The 20,895-nt window shown below is 36.5% G+C and overlaps 1 protein-coding gene across 1 annotated transcript; it reads left to right on the top strand.

Moving 5' to 3' along the window:
- Nucleotides 1–81: 81 nt before the first annotated feature.
- Nucleotides 82–2,158, top strand: LOC133520707 (signal peptidase complex catalytic subunit SEC11A). The gene is made up of 4 exons (XM_061855320.1): nucleotides 82–251; nucleotides 334–593; nucleotides 869–1,046; nucleotides 2,002–2,158. The coding sequence occupies exons 1-4, from the start codon at nucleotides 204–206 to the stop codon at nucleotides 2,050–2,052; spliced, it is 537 nt and encodes a 178-aa protein (XP_061711304.1). The 5' UTR covers nucleotides 82–203; the 3' UTR covers nucleotides 2,053–2,158.
- The last annotated feature ends 18,737 nt before the right edge of the window (nucleotides 2,159–20,895 follow it).

Here is a 20,895-nt window from a genome sequence, read left to right as displayed (position 1 = left end):
GTTCAAGACACATTTAAAAAAATCAAATTCGGTTTACTAAAAACGTGTCAATGAGTCGTTGCTTCTTATCTGTGGTTTTTGACAATTCTGACGTGGTTGTTTCTGTCGACGAGAAAGGTATAGCATAGTTAGCAAGTAATTCCGAATAACCATCTTTCTAATATATTTCAAGATACAACCCCTAATTTTAATAATAAATAACCATGTTGGACAGTTTATTTGACGATGTGAAACGCATGAATAAGCGACAGGTATGTTTTCATTTATTAATTCTGCGAGATGACGTGAGCGGCGCGTTGGCTGTTATTAATATGAATTTTCATTGATTTTCAGTTTATCTACCAAGTGTTGAGCTTTGGTATGATAGTGTCTTCCGCGCTTATGATATGGAAAGGTTTGATGGTGGTCACGGGAAGCGAAAGTCCGATCGTAGTGGTTTTATCGGGCAGTATGGAGCCCGCTTTCCACAGAGGCGATCTCTTATTCCTTACCAACTACCCCGAGGAGCCGGTTCGTGTTGGAGAAATCGTCGTATTTAAGGTTGAGGGCCGCGACATTCCTATTGTTCATAGAGTACTAAAACTACATGAAAAGTAAGTAAATTTTAAACATTTTGCAAGCTTTGTTTAATTCATTATTCAATTAGCTATGTAAATTTTGATGTCAATTTAATAACCTACGATTAGTAAAACTGATGTTTTTACACAAAATGTTGCTTTTACCTTATACACAACATACACATGTAATTTTACGTTCTAGCTCTATAAGCAAACAGGAAAAACCAGTTATTAAAATTAAAATTAAACAAACAACATTTTAGAGAAGTTGAACTATAATTCAGTAGTAAAAAATATTTTTATTGTTCCAGGAGTAACGGCACTGTTAAATTTTTAACCAAAGGAGATAACAATAGTGTAGATGACCGAGGCCTGTATGCCCAGGGCCAGCTATGGCTTACGAAAAAGGATGTAGTGGGCCGCGCCAGAGGATTCCTGCCTTATGTTGGAATGGTCACAATTTATATGAATGAATATCCTAAGTTTAAGGTGAGAAAATTAAATAAAATGAGCAATGAGTTCTTCTGAGACAAGCAACAGTTTATTGGTTAGTGCCAACCTATCCAGATTGGCACCAAAAAGTTACTGCTAATAGTGGCAAACAACAAAATGCATCATAATGACCACCTGCGGCCCACCATACAAAAAAATTGCTATTTGAATTTGAAATCAATAGTGTAGGGAACAAGGTTGAGTTTATTTTGTTTTAAAATGAAATGTAACAAAAGAAATAAAACTCTGTTCCAAATGTAAATAAATAAATAAAATGGGTTTAAAAATTTGCTAGCTTAAATTTAACTCTGATAAGTTGACAAAGAGTCAAAACTTAATTGGCCTAGTCTGGTTAAGGGTGGATTGAAAATGACAGGTCACTTATGTGGGTCGGTTTTAACTCTGGCCTTGGCATGACCAGCTACAAATGTATTTCTATTTGCAAACATTATCACAATACAATACTTACAACGTAACTTAAGACTACTTAGACCAGACACATACTCTCATTGTTTTTTCTATGGTAGAAAAAACAATGAGAGTATGTGTTTATAACCCTTTAGTAAAGGTACTATGAATGAAAATGAAATCCCCTTTCACCTGCTGTGTGCAATCAGTAACAGCAATTTTCCTTTAACATCTATACTTCAAGATAGAATAAAAAAACTACACAAGTCCGAGTCAGACTTGCCCACCGAGGGTTCCATACAAATTTGTAGGTGCATATTATGAAAAGTTTAAAAAAATCTACGAAAAGATTAGGTTACCCATACAATTATAATTACAAATGTATAGTTTTCAGATTTTTTTTTTCAGATTTCTAGCAGACTAGAGATTAAATATTTAATTTAAAGATATTTTTAGCCTTTAAACATTAAACAGATAAGGTATCTACCTACTCTTTAGACTAATATTTCTTATTTTATTCAAAGTTATGTTTCCTCTTTTCCAGTTTGCGGTGTTGGCGTGTCTAGCGATCTATGTGCTAGTGCACAGAGAGTGACATTTTGATCTGAGAGTCATGAACATAAGCATTTGTAAAGAAGTAACATCGGCACAATGGTGTATTTAATTTTATGAATAAATGAGGTTCTCTCTAGTGTTATTAATACATATTTTTTTCTATCATCCTGATATTCGTGATGAAAATAGTAAGTTGAAAATAATAGGTCTACATCTACCATTTATTTCCGACGGTTAGTAAAGAAGCTATGAGGAGAGTTTCTAGTAGAAGGTGGCTGAGGTTTTGGAACTAAATTTAGTATGCTGGGTCAAAATTATTTTTGTTGTCTTGCTTTTTGTCCCCAAAAAATGTGACGGAGTGGAGCTTTTTGTATGGAGTGAAATTTAGTTTTTAATTTTTCTCAAGATAATTATAATCTACAGCTAGAAAGACATGCAATAGCACTATGTTTTTATTTATTTGATAAAAGACAAAAATAGAAGCGTGACAGAGTGGTCAGAAACAAGACAACGAAAATAATTTTGACCCTTAAATAATTTTTACTTGCTTAAGAGTCACACGGACCTAGCTAGAAGTTACGCTCTCATTTTAAAACGACATTCCGAAATATGTAACATGAAATTTGACATGAACTTTCAAGGAACATATAGGTATTATAGGTATTCGCGGGCTTGGTTTCCGCAACTCGACGTTTTCGCGCCTATTTTGCGTGGTGGGTTGTAGGCACTACTCTTGCCAACCCAACTCTACCAAGAAGCCTAGCAGACCCTTGATGTTGCCGACGACTTCTGGGAGAGACCCCGGCGAACCAAGGTATTGTGCCCAGTACTCTACCACCCTTGGGTATTCGAGACGACGTCATGCATTAATATTGGACCATTCTTAACACTTTCGCAACCGGGCAAAATTTTGAAAAATATCCCAGAAACCGATAGAACTTGGCAGGCGGGCTACGACGAGCAACGTAATGCCGCACGCTGCGTGCCTACGTGGTACTCAGGGCTGGGCCAAGTAACTGTTGTATATGTATATTATGTGAATAAAATTAAATCTACTGTCTCATCTGTTTATGCCCCCCGGTACTCTGCCAACCCTGGGCATTCAAGAATGACGTGGGCGTCTCCTCTGCCTCCATGCATGCTCTGCAGAGGGGGCTATCTGTAACACGTAAGGTTAGTAGGTGTTTGTTTAGTGAGGCGTGGCCGGTTATGGCCCCAGTCAAAAGCCGGAGTTGTGGCCTCTTCAGCTGTCTCAGCCTCCTCGACAAACCGGGGTCGATTGTCGGGAGGGCTTCCTTCGCCTGCCTGCACGTGCCTAGGTTAGACCAGTACTGTTGGTGTTGTGTCGCAGCATGTTCCGGAGCCAGGCATAAGACAGAGGTATAATTGGCTCCGGTCCTGCCACCCTCAGTTCCGAACCTCCTCGCCAATATGTCGGCCGCATCGTTCCCTCGCGAGTTGCTGTGTCCCTTGATCCACTGCAGAGTTACGCTGGTGGCGGAAAGTAACATATATCGCTGGCCCAATATTACAGGGTTCTATGGTTCACTTTTATCGAACTGAAATTTGAACATTGTCATAGTGACATTGAGTCGAATATCAACTATCTTGAAAATTTAACATAGAACCCTATAATATTGGGCCAGCGATATGTCTGGGACTAGTTTTCGTTGCTAGAAATTGTAATAACTATAAAGAAGTAGAAGTTTTACATACAAAACTTCTACTCGGTTTATTTTCTTGGTATAAAATTTTTTATCAACGAAATCTAGCACATTCACCTGCAATGATATGTTACGCAACGAAGGCAGCATAAATATCTAACACGGTCTTAGTTGTATACTTTGTAGAGCCATTTGAACGTGTCACATACACTTAGGAGCAAAACTGTCCCAATAGTAGAATATTAGTAGAATGTGGAGAAGTTGATGTCGATCAAGGGGGAGGGGGGGGGGGGGGGCACATGATTAATACATAACAGTACTCCTTGAAATTTTCTACTAATCCGCCTAACATATGATGTACTTGGCATTTACGGTTATTTTGTAATTTCGAATCGAAAAGTAGATAAAAACACATTTTTATTTTTTCCAATATTTTTATTTCCTCCTATGGAAACTCCAAATAGGGAACCATATATAATTAAGAAATTCTGCCACTATAAAATCATCATGAAATTGTTAAATACATCATATGTTAGGCCGATTTTTAGAGAATATCAAGGAGTACTGTTATGTATTAACCATGTGCCCCTCCCCTTGATCGACATCAACTTCTCCACATTCTACTAATATGCTATTATAGGGACAGTTTTGCTCCTAAGTGTATTTTTGCGGCCTTCGATCGCCAATTAAGATCTTTTCTATTGGATAATCCATTATATTCTGTAAAAGAATACGTGGAAAATGTCGGATAGGTACCTTTGTTCAAACAAACAAATTATGTCAACATAATTATTGAAAGTCATAATGTAATGATTGTCAGATTATCTTTAGTCACAATCGTCTTAATTCTGACACCGTTAATTCTCAGGATTTTTGTAAGGTTATCCTATAGATGGGTTAGGTTTGTTTTATGGCAATCCTGAAACGCTGTTACCAACGACTAACGAAAATGCGGACAAACAATACATGATGAGTTAAAACTATGGTAAACAATAGAGACCCGTAATTATGCTATTATTTGACATTGTGATGAATTTATTCTTCTATTGATATTTGATATTTTTTCTGTCTTGACATTGTATATACTAAATTAGTTGACGATGACAATATAAATTCATATAGATTAGCTTAAAATAATTCATATGTAATTTAATATTATGAACGAAATAAATCTAATCTATTTATTTTCACCACACTAGCTGAAAGGCTCTCTTGATTATTCCAAAACTGATGAGAAAGTTGCATTTTATCCACATGTGTGGCAAAGTAATCTGATGCATATTTTGAGTTGTTTCCTCATATTGACTGGTAGAATTGACTTTTAAATAGCCGGGTCCACACAGAGCGAGCATACGCGCGAGGCAATTTCTTCACGCACAATACGGCCAGTGTAGACGTGCCTCTGCCGTGGCGGCGCGCGCGTTTTCCTCGCTTGAGCGCGCCGCCTCCACCGAGGCACGACTACACTGGCCGTATTGTGCGTAAGGAAATTGCCTCGCGCGTATGTTCGCTCAGTGTGGACCCGGCTATTGATGATTTTGAATGATAAATATTTAATAACGTTCATATGGATTTGATTTTGTTTGATATTTTACAGTTAGTATTTTCCTCGCGTTGCTGTAGTGAAAAAGTTTGTGTTTCACTCGGTGGTAAAATTGTTTAACCCTCGTGTCTTGAAACCCTCGCAACGCTCAAGATTCCACTTTTTAAACCACTCGCCACGCTCGTGGTTCAATTTTGGAATCTTTCGCTTGCTCGGGTATCAATATTAGCACGAGTGGTTAAACAACAACTTTGCTCCCTTCAACTTCAACTTATTTATTCAGCAAATAGGCCACAAGGGCACTTTTACACGTCAACATGGAATTTACATACAAGCAAAAACAAGCACATCAACAATTATAAAATACAATTCATTGAAAATATTAATGCAATATAAAGTATTATTGTTTAAAGAAAAAGTAAGTAAAATATTATTATTACTTAGAGATGTATAAAGTCTCTAAATGTCGAATTACAAAAAAACTAAAATAATAATAATGAAAAACACAAACAGATACAAAAATAAATTCTAAAATTATTTAGGGGTGTAAATATCTCTAAATGTCAGAACTAAATGATTTTTATAACCTTGTAAAACAAATAACTATTTACAGTAGTAGTAGTAAGAATGTAGTAAAATGTCAAAATTCTGCAGTTTCCATTGGCCGTACAGACTACTCCTGTCGTGTGCGACAATATTACCGGAAACCGGATCCAAATTGCAGCTGGCGGTCATACATTTTAGAAAAACTTCGAATGCAGTTTTTCTTACTTAGCCCTTAGAAATTTTATTGACGATCCGCCACTGGTATATACATACTACAAACATCGTGGCGTAGGTAAGTAAATTCAATTGTAACTAGGTACTAATTATATCCCTCGGCTACACAATTTAATTAACTCTCGAATTATTAATATAGTGTGGCAAATACGCGTTGTGTGGGTTGGTTGTAAGATCTTACCTATCTACTCTGCACCTGGGGTCGTGCAATACTTACCTAACTTCATAGAATAATGTAGCCTAGCCCAGAAAGCGTCCGTAGTTGGGTCAAAATTATTTTCGTTGACTTGTTCTGACCACTCTGTCACGTTTGTATCTGACTTCTATCAAATACATTTCCATATGAAAATGTGATTTGTTCCGTAGTGGTATTTCCATATGACATACATGGAAACATAGAAATACCTACCTACATTTGCATCCGCTAAAGAAAATTCTAAACCGAAACCTTCAAGAAAAGAGCGTACTCCCATATTAATGGCCGACAGCGCACTTAAAACCCCTCTGGTGTTGTCAATGTCCATGTCCATGGGTGGCGGTAATCGCTTACCATCAGGCGATTCGTCTTCTCGTTTGCCTTCTATCATAAAACAAAATTGAAGGGACCCGTGCAAAACGGCGTATAACGCGGGAAGTCACAATAAACGTGATCAATTGAAGGTTTAACCAGTTTGTACCAGTTTGACACTGACATATTCGCTAGCGTGTGCGAAGAGTCAAACCAAGATAACTTTGCAGCGATTTTGGCAGCCCAGCCATTTATTGTTAGCGAATACGTCAGTTTGACACTGTTACTGGTAAGGTTACTTTTATAAACTTTTATATAGGTACCTAAATAACGAAAATATTAAGAGGAATATATAGCATGTACTCGTCCATACAAAAAGATAAAATATTTTTCCTCTTCTAAATATATTCCACTCTCCATGATTTTTATGTATGTTATTGACACAATGAAAAACTCGGTTTATAGGTTTTACTTTGTTCCAGAATTTTCAAAACAAAAAAAATATCAATTAAAGCTAAAGCAATTGACATCAAAATGAAAGTGATTTGTTAAGATTTAGTTATTGGAAAACGCTTTCTCCCGAAATGGAATTTCATAGAAAAAGTACCGTTATTTCGTTAGGATCGCAAAGCTATTCTTCCCTGTTAAGGTACCTGTTGGAAATTGTATTCTCAACACTGGCAACACCTGTGTTCATTCTGTCACTTCTCTTCCTTGATGGCTTACCATGATGGCCGCTGTATGTGAGTTATGTTAAACTAATTTAATATTATAATGAATAGTAGAATTGTGTTATCGTGTCTCCTGCTGTTACCCGCCTGATAAACATGAAGTGGATGTATTGTATATAATACAGATTGCTTCATCTGCACTATGTGAGTTTTATTTAAGAAGCCAACCTCCTAGCTAGCCACTAACACGCCGTATTTCACAGCGCCGATCTCTCCTACAGTTTATGGCCCCAGATATGTGGCATATGATTAGACTTATTTGATAAATAAAGAGGCAGAAGGCTATAAGCGATTGGCTGGAAAATAACTTGAAATTCGAACTCACTTAACCTCATTTGCAACGTGCTTGGTGTGGTATAACCTCTAATTGTGTTCGTCGCCGCGCAAGATGGAGAACGCTCATGCTATTCCTATAACTTCAAGCTTTAGCGGCGGAATGCTTATCGAGAAATTGGATGGCCTTGGAAACTTCACGTCATGGAAGTTTATGTGCAAAAATGCATTAATATTGGAAGGACTTTGGCCATCTGTCACGGGGGACGACAACGATCCAATAAAAATACAGCGTGCCTTAGCCAGAATATCTTTAAGCCTAAAACCCACACTTTTTCAATTGCTTCACGGTATAAATACAGCTAAAGATGCTTGGGAAAAACTTAGCTCCGTTTTCGAAGACAAAGGTTTATTTCGGCGTGTGAGCTTACTTCGCCGATTGCATCGAATAGAACTGGGACAGTGTGCAAGCATGACAGCTTATATTGATAATATATTCACATTAGTTTCCCAATTGGCAGATATTGGCAAAACAATTGAAGATGGAGAAATAGCGGAGATTCTCCTCGCAGGGCTCCCGCAAGATTATGACACTTTAGTTTCAGCTTTGGGAACTGCTTCAATCTCACATTCTTTGACATCCGAGTTAGTTCGAGCCAGGCTGCTTCAAGAAGATTTCCGGAGAGTTAGCACAGATACTAATGGGAATAGCGCATTTGCTGTTAGCAATAGTAGTTATAAAAAGAAGATTGTCTGTCACTATTGCCACAAACCAGGACACATTAAGTCAAAATGCTTCAAACTCAAAAGACAGAACAAGAAGGAAAACCATAAAGAAGAAAAGACTCTAGTTGTTTCTTCGTTCATGGCTTCAGCGGAAGAACCTGTTGTGGACTTTATTGTGGATAGTGGAACGACATCTCATATGGTTAATAATTGTGATATTTTTGATAATTTAAAGAACTCTAAAATAAACATTAACTGTGCTGACAAATCTTCCAAATTAGAGAGCTGTGGTGTCGGGGATGTTCATATGGGCGATGACAGCATACAGCAGTGCGTCGCGTGTCTTAAGGGGAAGCCAGTGGCCAAGGCTTACCCTAAGGATGGCGCTAGGCGTGCTAGCAAGCTTCTCGAACTGGTGCATTCAGACGTCTGTGGCCCGATGAGTGACGACAGCTGGGGTGGTGCGCGTTACCTCTTGACCCTTACTGATGACTACTCAAGAAAGACCTTTGGATATTTAATGAAAAAGAAGTCTGAGATGCTGAGTCTGGCAAAAACGACAACGGTGAGGAAGAATCCTCTGCCGAGCAGTGGTCACCTGATGCGGAGCTGCTTTCGGAGCCAATGCCCGCAGGAAACACTGCAGTTCGAGGGGAAGGCGCGACTAGTTCAGGGGAACCTGTAACTGTCAGCAGCCGCCCTGTTCGAGCCACTCGTGGTAAACCACCGACTAGGTATGGTGACTATGAATTGGGTATGTTTGCCAGCTCTATATTAGATGAACCTCAAACATATGAAGAGGCGGTAGCATCATGTAACTCTTATGAATGGAAAAAGTCAATGGAAATTGAATATAATTCATTAATTGAGAACAATGTGTGGCAGTTGGTTGATAGACCCACTAACACAAATGTCATTAAATGCAAGTGGGTTTATAAACTTAAACATGACACATCGGGTAATTTTGATAGATATAAAGCTCGCTTAGTTGCTCGCGGCTTTACACAAAAAGAAGGTATAGATTATATAGATACATTCTCTCCTGTCGTGCGTCATTCAACGATGCGTATTCTATTCTCATTGGCTAATGAATATGATATGTCCATAGAGCATATTGATGTCACCACGGCATTTCTGAACGGCGACTTGAATGAGAGGATCTATATGGAGCAACCAAAAGGTTTTGTGACTAATGAACGAAAGGTTTGTTTATTGCGAAAGAGCATTTATGGGCTAAAACAAGCCAGTCGCATGTGGAACCTGAAAGTTCATGATTTGCTCTCTAAAAATGGTTATATACAGAGCAAAAATGAACCTTGTGTTTACATACGTAAGCGTGATGATGATCTTACCATTATAGCTCTCTATGTGGATGATTTTTACATTTTTTCTACATGTAATACAAAGGGTTTATATAATTTGTTGCAGCAAAATTTTAATGTAAAGCATTTAGGTTCATTAACAAGCTGCTTGGGAATGCGAGTCACTAGAGATAAAAATGTATTAATATTAGATTAAAAGGAATATATTCGCAAATTGCTTAAGAAATTTAATATGTCACAATGTAAAACTGTTTCCACTCCTTTAGTACCGAACTGTAAATTAAAGTCAGACACGGAACCACTAGATGATGATGTTTATAAATACAGGCAACTGGTCGGCTGCCTTATGTATCTTTCTGTGTGTACAAGGCCTGATATTACATTTAGCTGTAGTCAGCTAAGTCAATTTTTATGTAACTTTGATAAAAGTCAATGGGTGGCTGCAAAACGTGTTCTAAGATATTTAGCGGGAACTATAGATGTAGGTCTATGTTTCTATAAAAGTAAGAGCTTAAATATAACAGCCTATACTGACGCTGACTGGGCTAACGACTTATGTGATAGAAAATCATATACAGGCTTTGTAGTAAAGTTAGGCACAAATTGTGTGAGCTGGGAATCGCGAAAGCAGCGTTGTGTGGCCTTAAGCAGTACAGAGGCTGAATATTTAGCGATTAGTGATTTAGCGAAAGAGTTGTGTTTTATTAAGAATTTCCTGTGTGAAATTATTGATAAACATTATAATCCAGTTATCTTTAATGATAACCAAAGCGCTCAAAAATTGTTATTGGAGTATTCACACAAACGCACTAAACATATAGACATTAGATATCATTTTGTAAAAGATCTGATTCAACAGCATTGTATAAGTGTAAAGTATCTGCCTACAAATAACATGACAGCCGACATATTCACCAAACCATTATGTACAACGAAACATTACACTTTTATGAAGGATTTAAATTTAAATGATAAACATGACTTATTATGACTTTGATATTTTATTGGAATGGTAATGTTAAGTGGTTAGTTTGCCTGCAAATATTATTTAATTTCTGTGTTATATTTGACATGCAGAATGTTGTGAATTTATGAATACATACATATTGTGTTAGATATATGTATGGTAGAATTTTATTGGGATATAAGTTCATGTGTATGTTTTAAGACATAGTTATTTTGTCTATATGTTGCTATTGTTGAGAATAAGGGGAAGTGTTGGAAATTGTATTCTCAACACTGGCAACACCTGTGTTCATTCTGTCACTTCTCTTCCTTGATGGCTTACCATGATGGCCGCTGTATGTGAGTTATGTTAAACTAATTTAATATTATAATGAATAGTAGAATTGTGTTATCGTGTCTCCTGCTGTTACCCGCCTGACAAACATGAAGTGGATGTATTGTATATAATACAGATTGCTTCATCTGCACTATGTGAGTTTTATTTAAGAAGCCAACCTCCTAGCTAGCCACTAACACGCCGTATTTCACAGCGCCGATCTCTCCTACAGTACCTACATGATGATAGGAATTTAAGCGTCTTTTAAACCACTCATGTAACCCAAGTAAAGCGAAGGAATAAGGAACCAATGACGTTGCAGTATCCTCCCTCGAGAGCCGGGAATCTGCAGCGACTATGATAAGTGAGCCTCGATAAAGATTGATAGTTGTTCAAGCCCACGCCGACACCTTTCGGAGTCCAGTTTGTGATGATATTAACGGACCACTGATCTGATTGCTGGCGTTTTTCGGAGCGAGAAACGGCGCACTCATGCGTTTTACTCTATACTGGACCTACTGTAGCATTTACATGTTTCCTCGTTTGACATAGAATGTGTAGCAATTTTCTATTTTTAGCTTTGTCAGGAAATAATGTCGTTAATAAATCTGTGATGTGATAAATTATCCGTCCTGTCAGGAAATGTCGAATTATTTTTCACTACGCCAGCTTGTTAAGGCTCTCTTTATTCTTTGAAGGCTAATGAGAAAGTAACATTTTAAGATAGTGATGAAAATTTTGAGTTGTTTCCCCATGTTGGCTGATTGATTTTAAGCATGATTTTGAATGGTCAATATTTATTATCAAGTTACACAGGTATACTTACGTAAATATACACGTCACATGATAGAAAGCTTATGAATTAGAACTTAACTACCAAACTATCTTAATTATAATAAAACAATAATAACAATGAAAACAACATAATATACAAAACTTCTATAGTCTGTCCGTTTTTCTAAGATCAAGTACGCCATAGTAAATGTATGGCGAACTTGATCTTAGAAATCGGACAAGCTATACATACCTACAAATTAAAAAGCTATGTCGTGTAAATATTTTTTCTTAAAAACTGAGCAAAATCGCATTTTGTTCACTGAGTGAGACAAAATAACATTCAAGTAACCTTTATATTCGAATATCATTTCAACGTACGGGGCTTAATAAAAGTTCAAAATATTTGGATTCTATTGTCTTTGTCCCTTTCACGTCATTAGCAAAAAGAAAGAGACAAAAAAGAACATACGTAATTCAACGGTATATTGACGGTTTGTAATAGACCCCTGAAATAAGTCAGACCGCATCGTTCCAAAACACCCTACGAGTCTTCATTCGTAATAATCAATGAATGAAATAACAGCTTAAAATTTAATAAAAAAAACATGTTTTACGTGTTTTATCATAGGTACAATCAAAACAATGAACTTAAGAAAAATACGCAATTGCTACGCAAAGTAAATAATTCTAATTTTAACGATCTCATAATACAAACAAACAGTTGTATCCGTAATTCGGACCGTATCTTAAAAAGTTTTTTTTTCCAAAAAAATTGTCGATTGAATTATTAATTTTGAACTTAAGAAAAATACGCAATTGCTACGCAAAGTAAATAATTCTAATTTTAACGATCTCATAATACAAACAAACAGTTGTATCCGTAATTTGGACCGTATCTTAAAAAGTTTTTTTTTTCCAAAAAAATTGTCGATTGAATTATTAATTGATGTTCGTTATTTCATTATTTCCGTATTATTTTATTGAAATTCCTTTCGTTTTGTTTTATTGCGGTAATTAAACTTAATTGTTAGAATACCTTAAGAAAACATGAGTGAAATAGTGATGAAGACGGTTTACATTTTTTCAGGTTGTATTTTTACCTTCCAAATATGTTCTCACTGCTGCTGTGATAAGTTTTGTGTACTACAGGAGATCAAAGTTATTTACATCTCGTGCGCTTTTGAGTCCCTCTAAAGATTCTAAATTAGATTAAATATATATTATAGAATCTTTGGCTTGCACGGAACTCAAAATAAGCACTCGAAGAAATATCGAACTTTGCTCTCTTGTTGTACAAATAACTATTCTAAATGCTAGTAACATTTTGTCTATCAAAGTTTTTTAACTGTATGCAATTAAATTATATAATTTAGTTGACTATGTTAAAATCTATTTTTTTTTTAAATTAGCACATGGAACAAAACTGAACAAATCATTTTGTAAATAGTCTCATATAAATATCCTACCTACAGTACAAATACGATAAAATAAAATATTTGTGCATACGGATGTTGGAATGTTAGAAAGAATATAAACTTGTTTGATAAACGGTATTGCACGGTTCTATTTGGTCGATTCGATTGGTAAGTGCAAAGGTTAGGATTTAGGAACCCGTCGCGGGGCGTGCGAAACTTCCTTACAAAGTTTTCGCTCTATCGAATCGTGGCGTGAGGCTTACCTCGTTCCGGCACCGGTACTGTAAAATAATATTTGCTTCAGTACGGAAATATGTTATTTAGCTTACAATCCGTGAGGGCTGACATCATGTTTGGGAATAATATCTAGAACTTAGGACTGCCTTACGTAATACGTTTTTAGGGTTTCGTACCCAAAGGGGAAAACGGGACCCTATTACTAAGACTCCGCTGTCCGTCCGTCTGTCCGTCTATCACTAAGCTGTATCTCATGAACCGTGCTAGTTGTTGAAATTTTCACAGATGACGTATTTCTGTTGCCGCTATAACAACAAATACTTAATAAAAACCGGCCAAGAGCATGTCGGGCCATGCTCAGAGTAGGGTTCCGTAGTTACTCTTCCGTCACAATAAGCTAAACTGGAGCTTAAAGTATGGTAGATTGTTAACCAAGGGATGAACTGTGGGTGTACGTCTTTTTACTATGAAGGGGATTTTTTTTGCGATAACTCAAAAACAGCTAAACTGATTATATCCGCTATAGTTTTCATTTAATGTCTTTCTTAAGCTCTACTTCCAAGATTTTTTTCATATTTTTTGGATCTATGGTTCAAAAGTTAGATGGGGGGGGGACACATTTTTTTTTTCTTTCGGAGCAATTATCTCCGAATATATTCACTTTATCAAGAAATGTTTGTTGAAGACCCCTATTAGTTTTGAAAGACCTTTCCAACGATATCCCACACTGTAGGGTTGAAGCTAAAAAAAATGTTCACCCCCACTTTACGTGTAGGGGAGGTACTACCTAAAAAAAATTAAATTTTTAGATTTTATTGTACGAATTTGTCGGCTTTATTGGTTTATATATTCATGCCAAATTTCAGCTTTATAGAACTAACGACCACGGAGCAAAGCCTCGGACAGACAGACAGACAGATAGACGGACATGGCGAAACTATAAGGGTTCCTAGTTGACTACGGAACCCTATAAAGTACGTATAGTAAGCTTTCTCAATTAAAAGCGTTTATCATTTTGTAGTAAATAAGTTATTGGTTGTGATATTTCGTATATTTATTGGTATTTGTTTATATATTAATATGGAGCTGTAATATTTTTTGCCTTTTTTGTATCGGTTCTAGAGGGATGAGTTTATCATTCCGACGTACGCTATTATAAAATATAAACAAATGAAGGTGGTTTCTAGCAATAATGGCGATTTCCAGAATATATAAACAAGGTAAAGTTATAATTATGAAGTTTATGAAGTGTGGCTTGCAGCGTTCAGCTTACGATTTGAGGAATATTTGCGAGTATGCGGATACATTTTTTCTGCGTTAAAAATATGTCGTGTGCATCGATGCTATTTCCCCATAGCATGATACCGTAACGTAAGCAAGCTTGAGCGTATGCATGATAAGCGAAGAGTGCACATCAACGTGTTCGCCAATAAACGTTACAGTTTGGCGGGAATAAATATGTATTATATATAAGTTTTAATTTTAATATATAAAAAAAAAACAAAAAAAAAACATTCTGTATGAGTGTTAGCCCTTAGTATACTTAATACAAAGAGGAAAGAGGATAGTTTTGCTTTGACTTTGGCTGTTTGTTTTTTCCAGTCGAGGGGTGAATCGATGTTTTATTTGTATTTAGTATTTACTAGGTCTACATTACAAGTATATAAAGTTATCATGTTGGCTGTCACAAAATGTTATATACAATTTTATGAATAAGGTGTGTGAAGCGCTTAGGTAAGTTTTGTCTCAACTTGTATAGTCATATTAGTCATTAAAGCGGCGTAACTTAATTATAATTATTAGAGAAGTATTATACTAGTTTGAAGGCTATAAACAATACATACACGAACTTTATGTTAGAAGGTATTTATTTACCAATACCGTTTTAAACGAGATCTACTTGCCTTCCTTCTAAGTGATGTTATTGTAGCGCAATAAGCTTAAAATCAGTCAGTAATTAGAAACTAACTGTATTAATTTCTCGCAGGTAAGTAGTTGCGTATGTACTCTCAGTAATATGTAGGTACTTAAGTCTATGTAAATCGAACTAGTTAAGCCTGTTGTGTGTAACAAGGTTCTATAGTTGATGGTAACTAGAGTGGTTCACAATGTTCTCATTAGCGGAAAATTAAAGTTTGCACAGGAACTTTGGCTGCTGTATTTATAAATGTTGCTATGTATTTTTCATGTCACTGTTATATCCTTATGGATGCGCTACAAATGCGTGCCAGTCGTGCAGTCTAATGCAACTAGGTATAAAAAAACTTTTATATGTAAATGTTTTAAAATCAATGTTTCATAACAATACATTAAAATCAGAATCGGGGTCTTCATCATTACTAACTTAAAAAATAAAGCACAATAATATAAATATATCGCTCTGTAAAGTTTAACACTGCAGATATTAATATAATTACAACATATTTAACGCACATAAGCTTATTAGGCATAGCACTCTTCGCGTTTGCATAAAAAATGACCCGAGATTTTTTTTGTCCCACAACTCGTTAACTCTGATAGAAAATAAAACACCCGGAATCATCTAATTTAGTATAATACGACTAAGAGCTTGCACTATGCTCTTCAACTACATATTAGGTGCCCACAATCTGCGACGGTCTTGTGATACTGATAAGTAACTTTGGTTATTAGGAAATTGCCTCCGTCAATAGCCGATCTTGCTGTGGCTTCTGTTTACTTCTATGAGTAATTTAATTAACACACCTACTTTAGAAATAAGTTTAACTGTTAATTACACAGATCAGTGGTTAATTAGTTAACCTAATTGCAAAGACCGGTGATAAGTTAAAAGTGGAGAGTTTTAAGGTATGCTTAGGGTACCTATAGGGTCTGGGGGATAACCTAAAAATATATTTCCGATGAGCATCGTAGCTCCCAAATGGATGAACAGATTTTGAATTACATTTGGGCGGTAGTGGTATCGTGTGGTTATCAGAACTAGGTTTTGACAAAAATTGAACTAACTTGAAACAGTATAATATACTTTCAAACAAAAAATATTATCCAAATTGGTTCAGAAATGACGAAGGTTTTTTGAAGTCGGTTAAAAAGAACTACGGCTAACGGCCGCTTAAATTGGAGAACACACAGGACGGTGGAACGATGGTGGACGGAGATACTTTTGTGACTCTACTAGTTTCAGGAAAATATTCATTAGGTATTCATTTATCCAGACCAAGTTAATAGTGGTATTTCTTTTAAAAAGATACTAATCCATGACATTCAAAGAACAAAAGTAGTAAATCTAACTTATACCTTTAGGTGACAGTCCATTTCCAACTGCAGCTGCACTACCGTTGCGACATTACTGGTGCGACATTACTGCAGCGGCCGACTGCTGCTGCTTGCGGCGTGCAGTCGCGGCAGCGTTCGTCAGTTGACTGTCAATGTCAATGAGTTATGAATAATGTCACTGTCAGACGTATAAATAAAATTACTGATTTACTTATTTGTATATTTTACGAGAAGAAGTAAGTGACGATAATGCTACATTGTATACGAAAATGAAGAACAGATTTGCCTTTCTACAAGAATCACAGTCAGTCCAAGGCAGTTACGCAATATTATTAAAAACCAGATATTGAATTGTGATCGTTTGTATGCCGATTAAATAAATAGCAATTTAACTTCAAATCGAAGAAATACAACCAAATTACTCGAATGAAATTAATGCAAAGGAGCAAATATTTCTTAACTTAAGGTAAGTTAACATTTTGAAATTATCTTCCCCATCCTCTTGACTAAATGCGTGACCACCGCGCACACAGCAACCCGACGAGAGCGGGACTCATGTTGCTCGTGATGGATACGGTGTACGCTGGTTTGCAAAGAGATTCGTGGGTTTCGGAGATGGCAATGCGACACGTAAGAATAAATTCTCCAATGTAGACGTTCAGTGTTAGTAAAATATTACACATTTATCTTTCCGAGTTTTCATATTAAGCCAATTTTACTTTCTTTAGGTACCTAACAGTGAAAAATAAATTAATAAATTGCTTTGTAAGAGCTATAATTGCGCAATTTACACTTAATATTGTCCAGTGTCCTATTTCAAACTGAAGCACAAATTTAAATCTTATAATGGCTCTTGTGTTGCAGGTGTCCATAGGCGACGGCACTCGTGGTCGGGGAGATACAGTGTATGACTAGACCTTATAAAACTTGACGGGCGAGACAAGAAATCCTTTATGAAGAAAGCTATTTACGTCAGCCAAGAAGGGGCTGATAGAAAGAATTTTGAATAAATTAATCGGAATAATACATATTTTCCTCGTGTTGAAGTGATGAAAAAATTTCGTGTTGCGCTCTGTAGCAAAGTTTATTTAACTCTCATTCCTTGAATCCCCGCAACTGTCAATAAAATTTTACTTTTAAAACCGTTGTCACTTCTCTCGTGGTTCAATTTTGTAATCTTTCTTATGATTGAGTATCCATATGCTACCATGTGTTAAACAACAACTTTGCCATTTATAATACATGGTAATACAACTTACTGATTCCTCCTTTAGCTCAGGAATGGCTTTGCTATGACAAAGTGAGAAAGTGTCACCATAAACGAGTTAAACGATATTATACACCGTGGGCTGGTAAAACTTGATAATTTTTAAATTTGTATTCTTAATCGCATTTAGAGACCAAAATATCATACAAAGTTTTCTGAAATCGGTCTTCTTTTAGAGAAAACGCCTTTTTGGCTGGGGCGCTGTCTCTATGTGACTTGGTTTAGTTAGACATACCTTCTGACAAACATTACTGAACTAAAAAGAACACTCGCAATTTTGATGTATAGATGAATTAAGAAAACTTTACTTCTTCGTTGTGGTGTTTTTTTTTTCGCCAAGATGTAAAAAGAAATAACGTGTTGTGTGCAGAAAATTTCTTTTTTATCGGCTAAAAGAAAAAAGAACATTTTTTTGCCGAATTTGACTAAACATTTTTTTGCTCCTCAGGAATGCGTGCTTAAAATCTGCCAGGTTTTACCAACCCACGATGTATATAATATGATATTACGATACTTTCACATTTTATCACGCCAAATTCACTGTGCCACGGTATGGTCAGCGAGCATTCAGTAATTAATTCTGTTAAATGCGAGAATCACTTAAACTTTTTTTCGGTCGGTGGCAAACAAGTATACGCGCCGCCTGGTGGCAAGCAGTCACCGTAGCCTAAGCACGCCTCCAACTCCAGAAGTGATACATGCGCGTTGCCGATCCTTTAAAAGCCTGTACACTTCTTTTTTGAAGAACCCATACTGTAGACCCTCGGCAGGGAGCTCAAACTACAGTCGGAGCGCCCGGGGGAGGAAATTCCTCAAAAGCCGCACAATGCGCGACCATTGTGGCCAGTAAAAAAATTGATCTACTATTATGGTTTCGTAGTATCCTAACACAAATACAGAAGATACAGAGTAAGCTATTTCATTCGAAACATTTTCTACTTTAATTCCGAAATCTATGGATAAGTCAGAGAGAAAGAGGAGAGAGAGGAAATTGCATACGACCACCCCGTTCAGTCTTAGAATCATCAAAGAAATATTATATTGTCACATTTGTATGCTGTGTGTACATGATTGTATGATGAATAACAGTTATTATACCTACATCGATCTTTTTCTAACATATAAGTGCGTCCTGTAATTTAGTAGTACATAGTAGTAGTAAAACTCTTAATTGTACAAAAATGAAAACAAAACAGGAAAAAAACACTCATCATTAGTACAAATGCGAACTAGTTTTCCAGTTTTTTCACTATCAGTCACGTAAATAATTTATATATACATACATACATAGCTCCTATCTACTTATTGCCTACCATGAAAATCTTAATTTGAAAATCGTATATTTGCCTCTCTATCGCTCTTGCCCTTTCGAGCTTACAGCTGACCTCGGAAAAGTACGAAAAAATGAAAGCACAGTTTATTTAATGAATTGATCAGGAAACATTAAAAAAAAAACAATAAGAGCCACGCCAGGATACAGAGGGCCTACCGCGAAACACAGAAACTATCGGGGTTGTTTATCCGCGGGTGTAATAAACTCCTTAGAATGTAGTGGTTATATCCTCTTAGCTTAGAGCTACTAATATCTGTGACCAAAGACATTTCTGTACAGGTGAAAGATTTGACGTGCGGCACGCAGCTGCAGTTGCGCTCCAAACACTAAAAATCGCCATGCTACGTGCAGTCGGTCTTGTCATCATTTTACTATGGAATTTGACAATAACACTGACGCATTCAGGCTGCTGCAGTAATGTCGGAGCAGTAGTGCAGCTGCGGTCGGAAATACGTTAAAATTACCATATTACGTGCAGTCGGTACCGTCATTGATTTTACTATGGAAATTGACAATAACACCGACGCGTTCAGGCCGCTGCAGTAATGTCGGAGCAGTAGTGCAGCTGCGGTCAGCAATGGACTGTCACCTTTTAACACATATTTAATTCGATTGCAAGCTCACCTTGAACTAGGCGTTACATTTGTCTGAAAACTCTCGGCCCTGTTCGCCAGCAATGAGAATTGCTCCTAACAGGCGAAACAACGTTCTGTAGCCCGATTCAGATTTAAACATGTCTTGTGGTTTGAACTGGTTTTGACACGACCTTTGTAACATGGCAAGCCTGCATAGTGCAGCCACTGCGCGCAATGGCCGGTGGTAAAAATAAACTAAGCCATTACGCGCGTCTTTTGTTTTTTTAATCTCATGATTTATTTGTGATATAAGTTAATAATTCATAATATATGTGGGCTGCCTCTAAGGCAGGTAAAATTTGTATGATTGTATATAGTATTAACTTCCTATTTATGTTTGAGTAAACCTAAGCCAAGTCTTTTGTGTACTGGTTTTTCTCACATAATGAGACTTCGAAAAAGTTTCGAACGCAAATTTAAGCACGCCCGATTGTTGCAGCCCTCGCAGCCGCTACTTATTTACCCGATTTTTGCTGCGGAATTTTTTATCTGAAGGTGCCTTGGTGAACGCACTTCGTCGGACATACAAAGACATCCGAGTTACCTCAAAAAATAATAGGTCAGTAATTATCTTTTACTTAAGATACGGCTCACGTACTGACGGATATTTATTTTATTGTACATATTTTTACGATTATATTGTTTTACTATAAGAACCTAGTTTTCATCTACTTTAACGCTTTAGCTAGCCGGCTACACCTTGACGATCGTTTTGGTGATTAGCGCGCATCTCACGCACGACTTTCACATAATTTCGCATGCATCAGCGTGAGCGATCTTGAAGATGATATCAAAACCAGGTCAAATCCACAACAAATTGTCAGATCTGAATCGGGCTCGTGATACCCATCTCCCCTGACTACAATAATAAACTCTGAAACTGCACTAACTAGTCGCGTGAACAGAACTTTTTATGTATTATGTATAACACTAAAAAACTTCACTACTAACGTTCTATTTAAAGTTTTTACAACACTATTAATTCTATTCTGATAGGATCTTTACACCCAATCTAGATGGGTTGCACCTTTTAATGGTGTTTCGCTGTTTTTAGAAGTGTAGTAAACTTAAAATGTCATTAGGTATAATGAGAATTTAAACAACCACAAACAATAACAGAATACCTATAATACTT

Source organism: Cydia pomonella, chromosome 8 (genome assembly GCF_033807575.1).
Source record: "Cydia pomonella isolate Wapato2018A chromosome 8, ilCydPomo1, whole genome shotgun sequence".
Lineage (NCBI taxonomy): Eukaryota > Metazoa > Arthropoda > Insecta > Lepidoptera > Tortricidae > Cydia > Cydia pomonella.
The sequence above is the reverse complement of the archived record's forward strand: the minus strand, read 5'-3'. Positions and strand labels throughout refer to the sequence as shown.

Coding starts and splice junctions, on each gene's coding strand:
- LOC133520707 (XM_061855320.1), top strand. CDS start 204: ATGTTGGACAGTTTATTTGACGATGTGAAACGCATGAATAAGCGACAG. Junction 594..868: donor GTACTAAAACTACATGAAAA/GTAAGTAAATTT, acceptor TTATTGTTCCAG/GAGTAACGGCACTGTTAAAT. Junction 1,047..2,001: donor ATGAATATCCTAAGTTTAAG/GTGAGAAAATTA, acceptor CCTCTTTTCCAG/TTTGCGGTGTTGGCGTGTCT.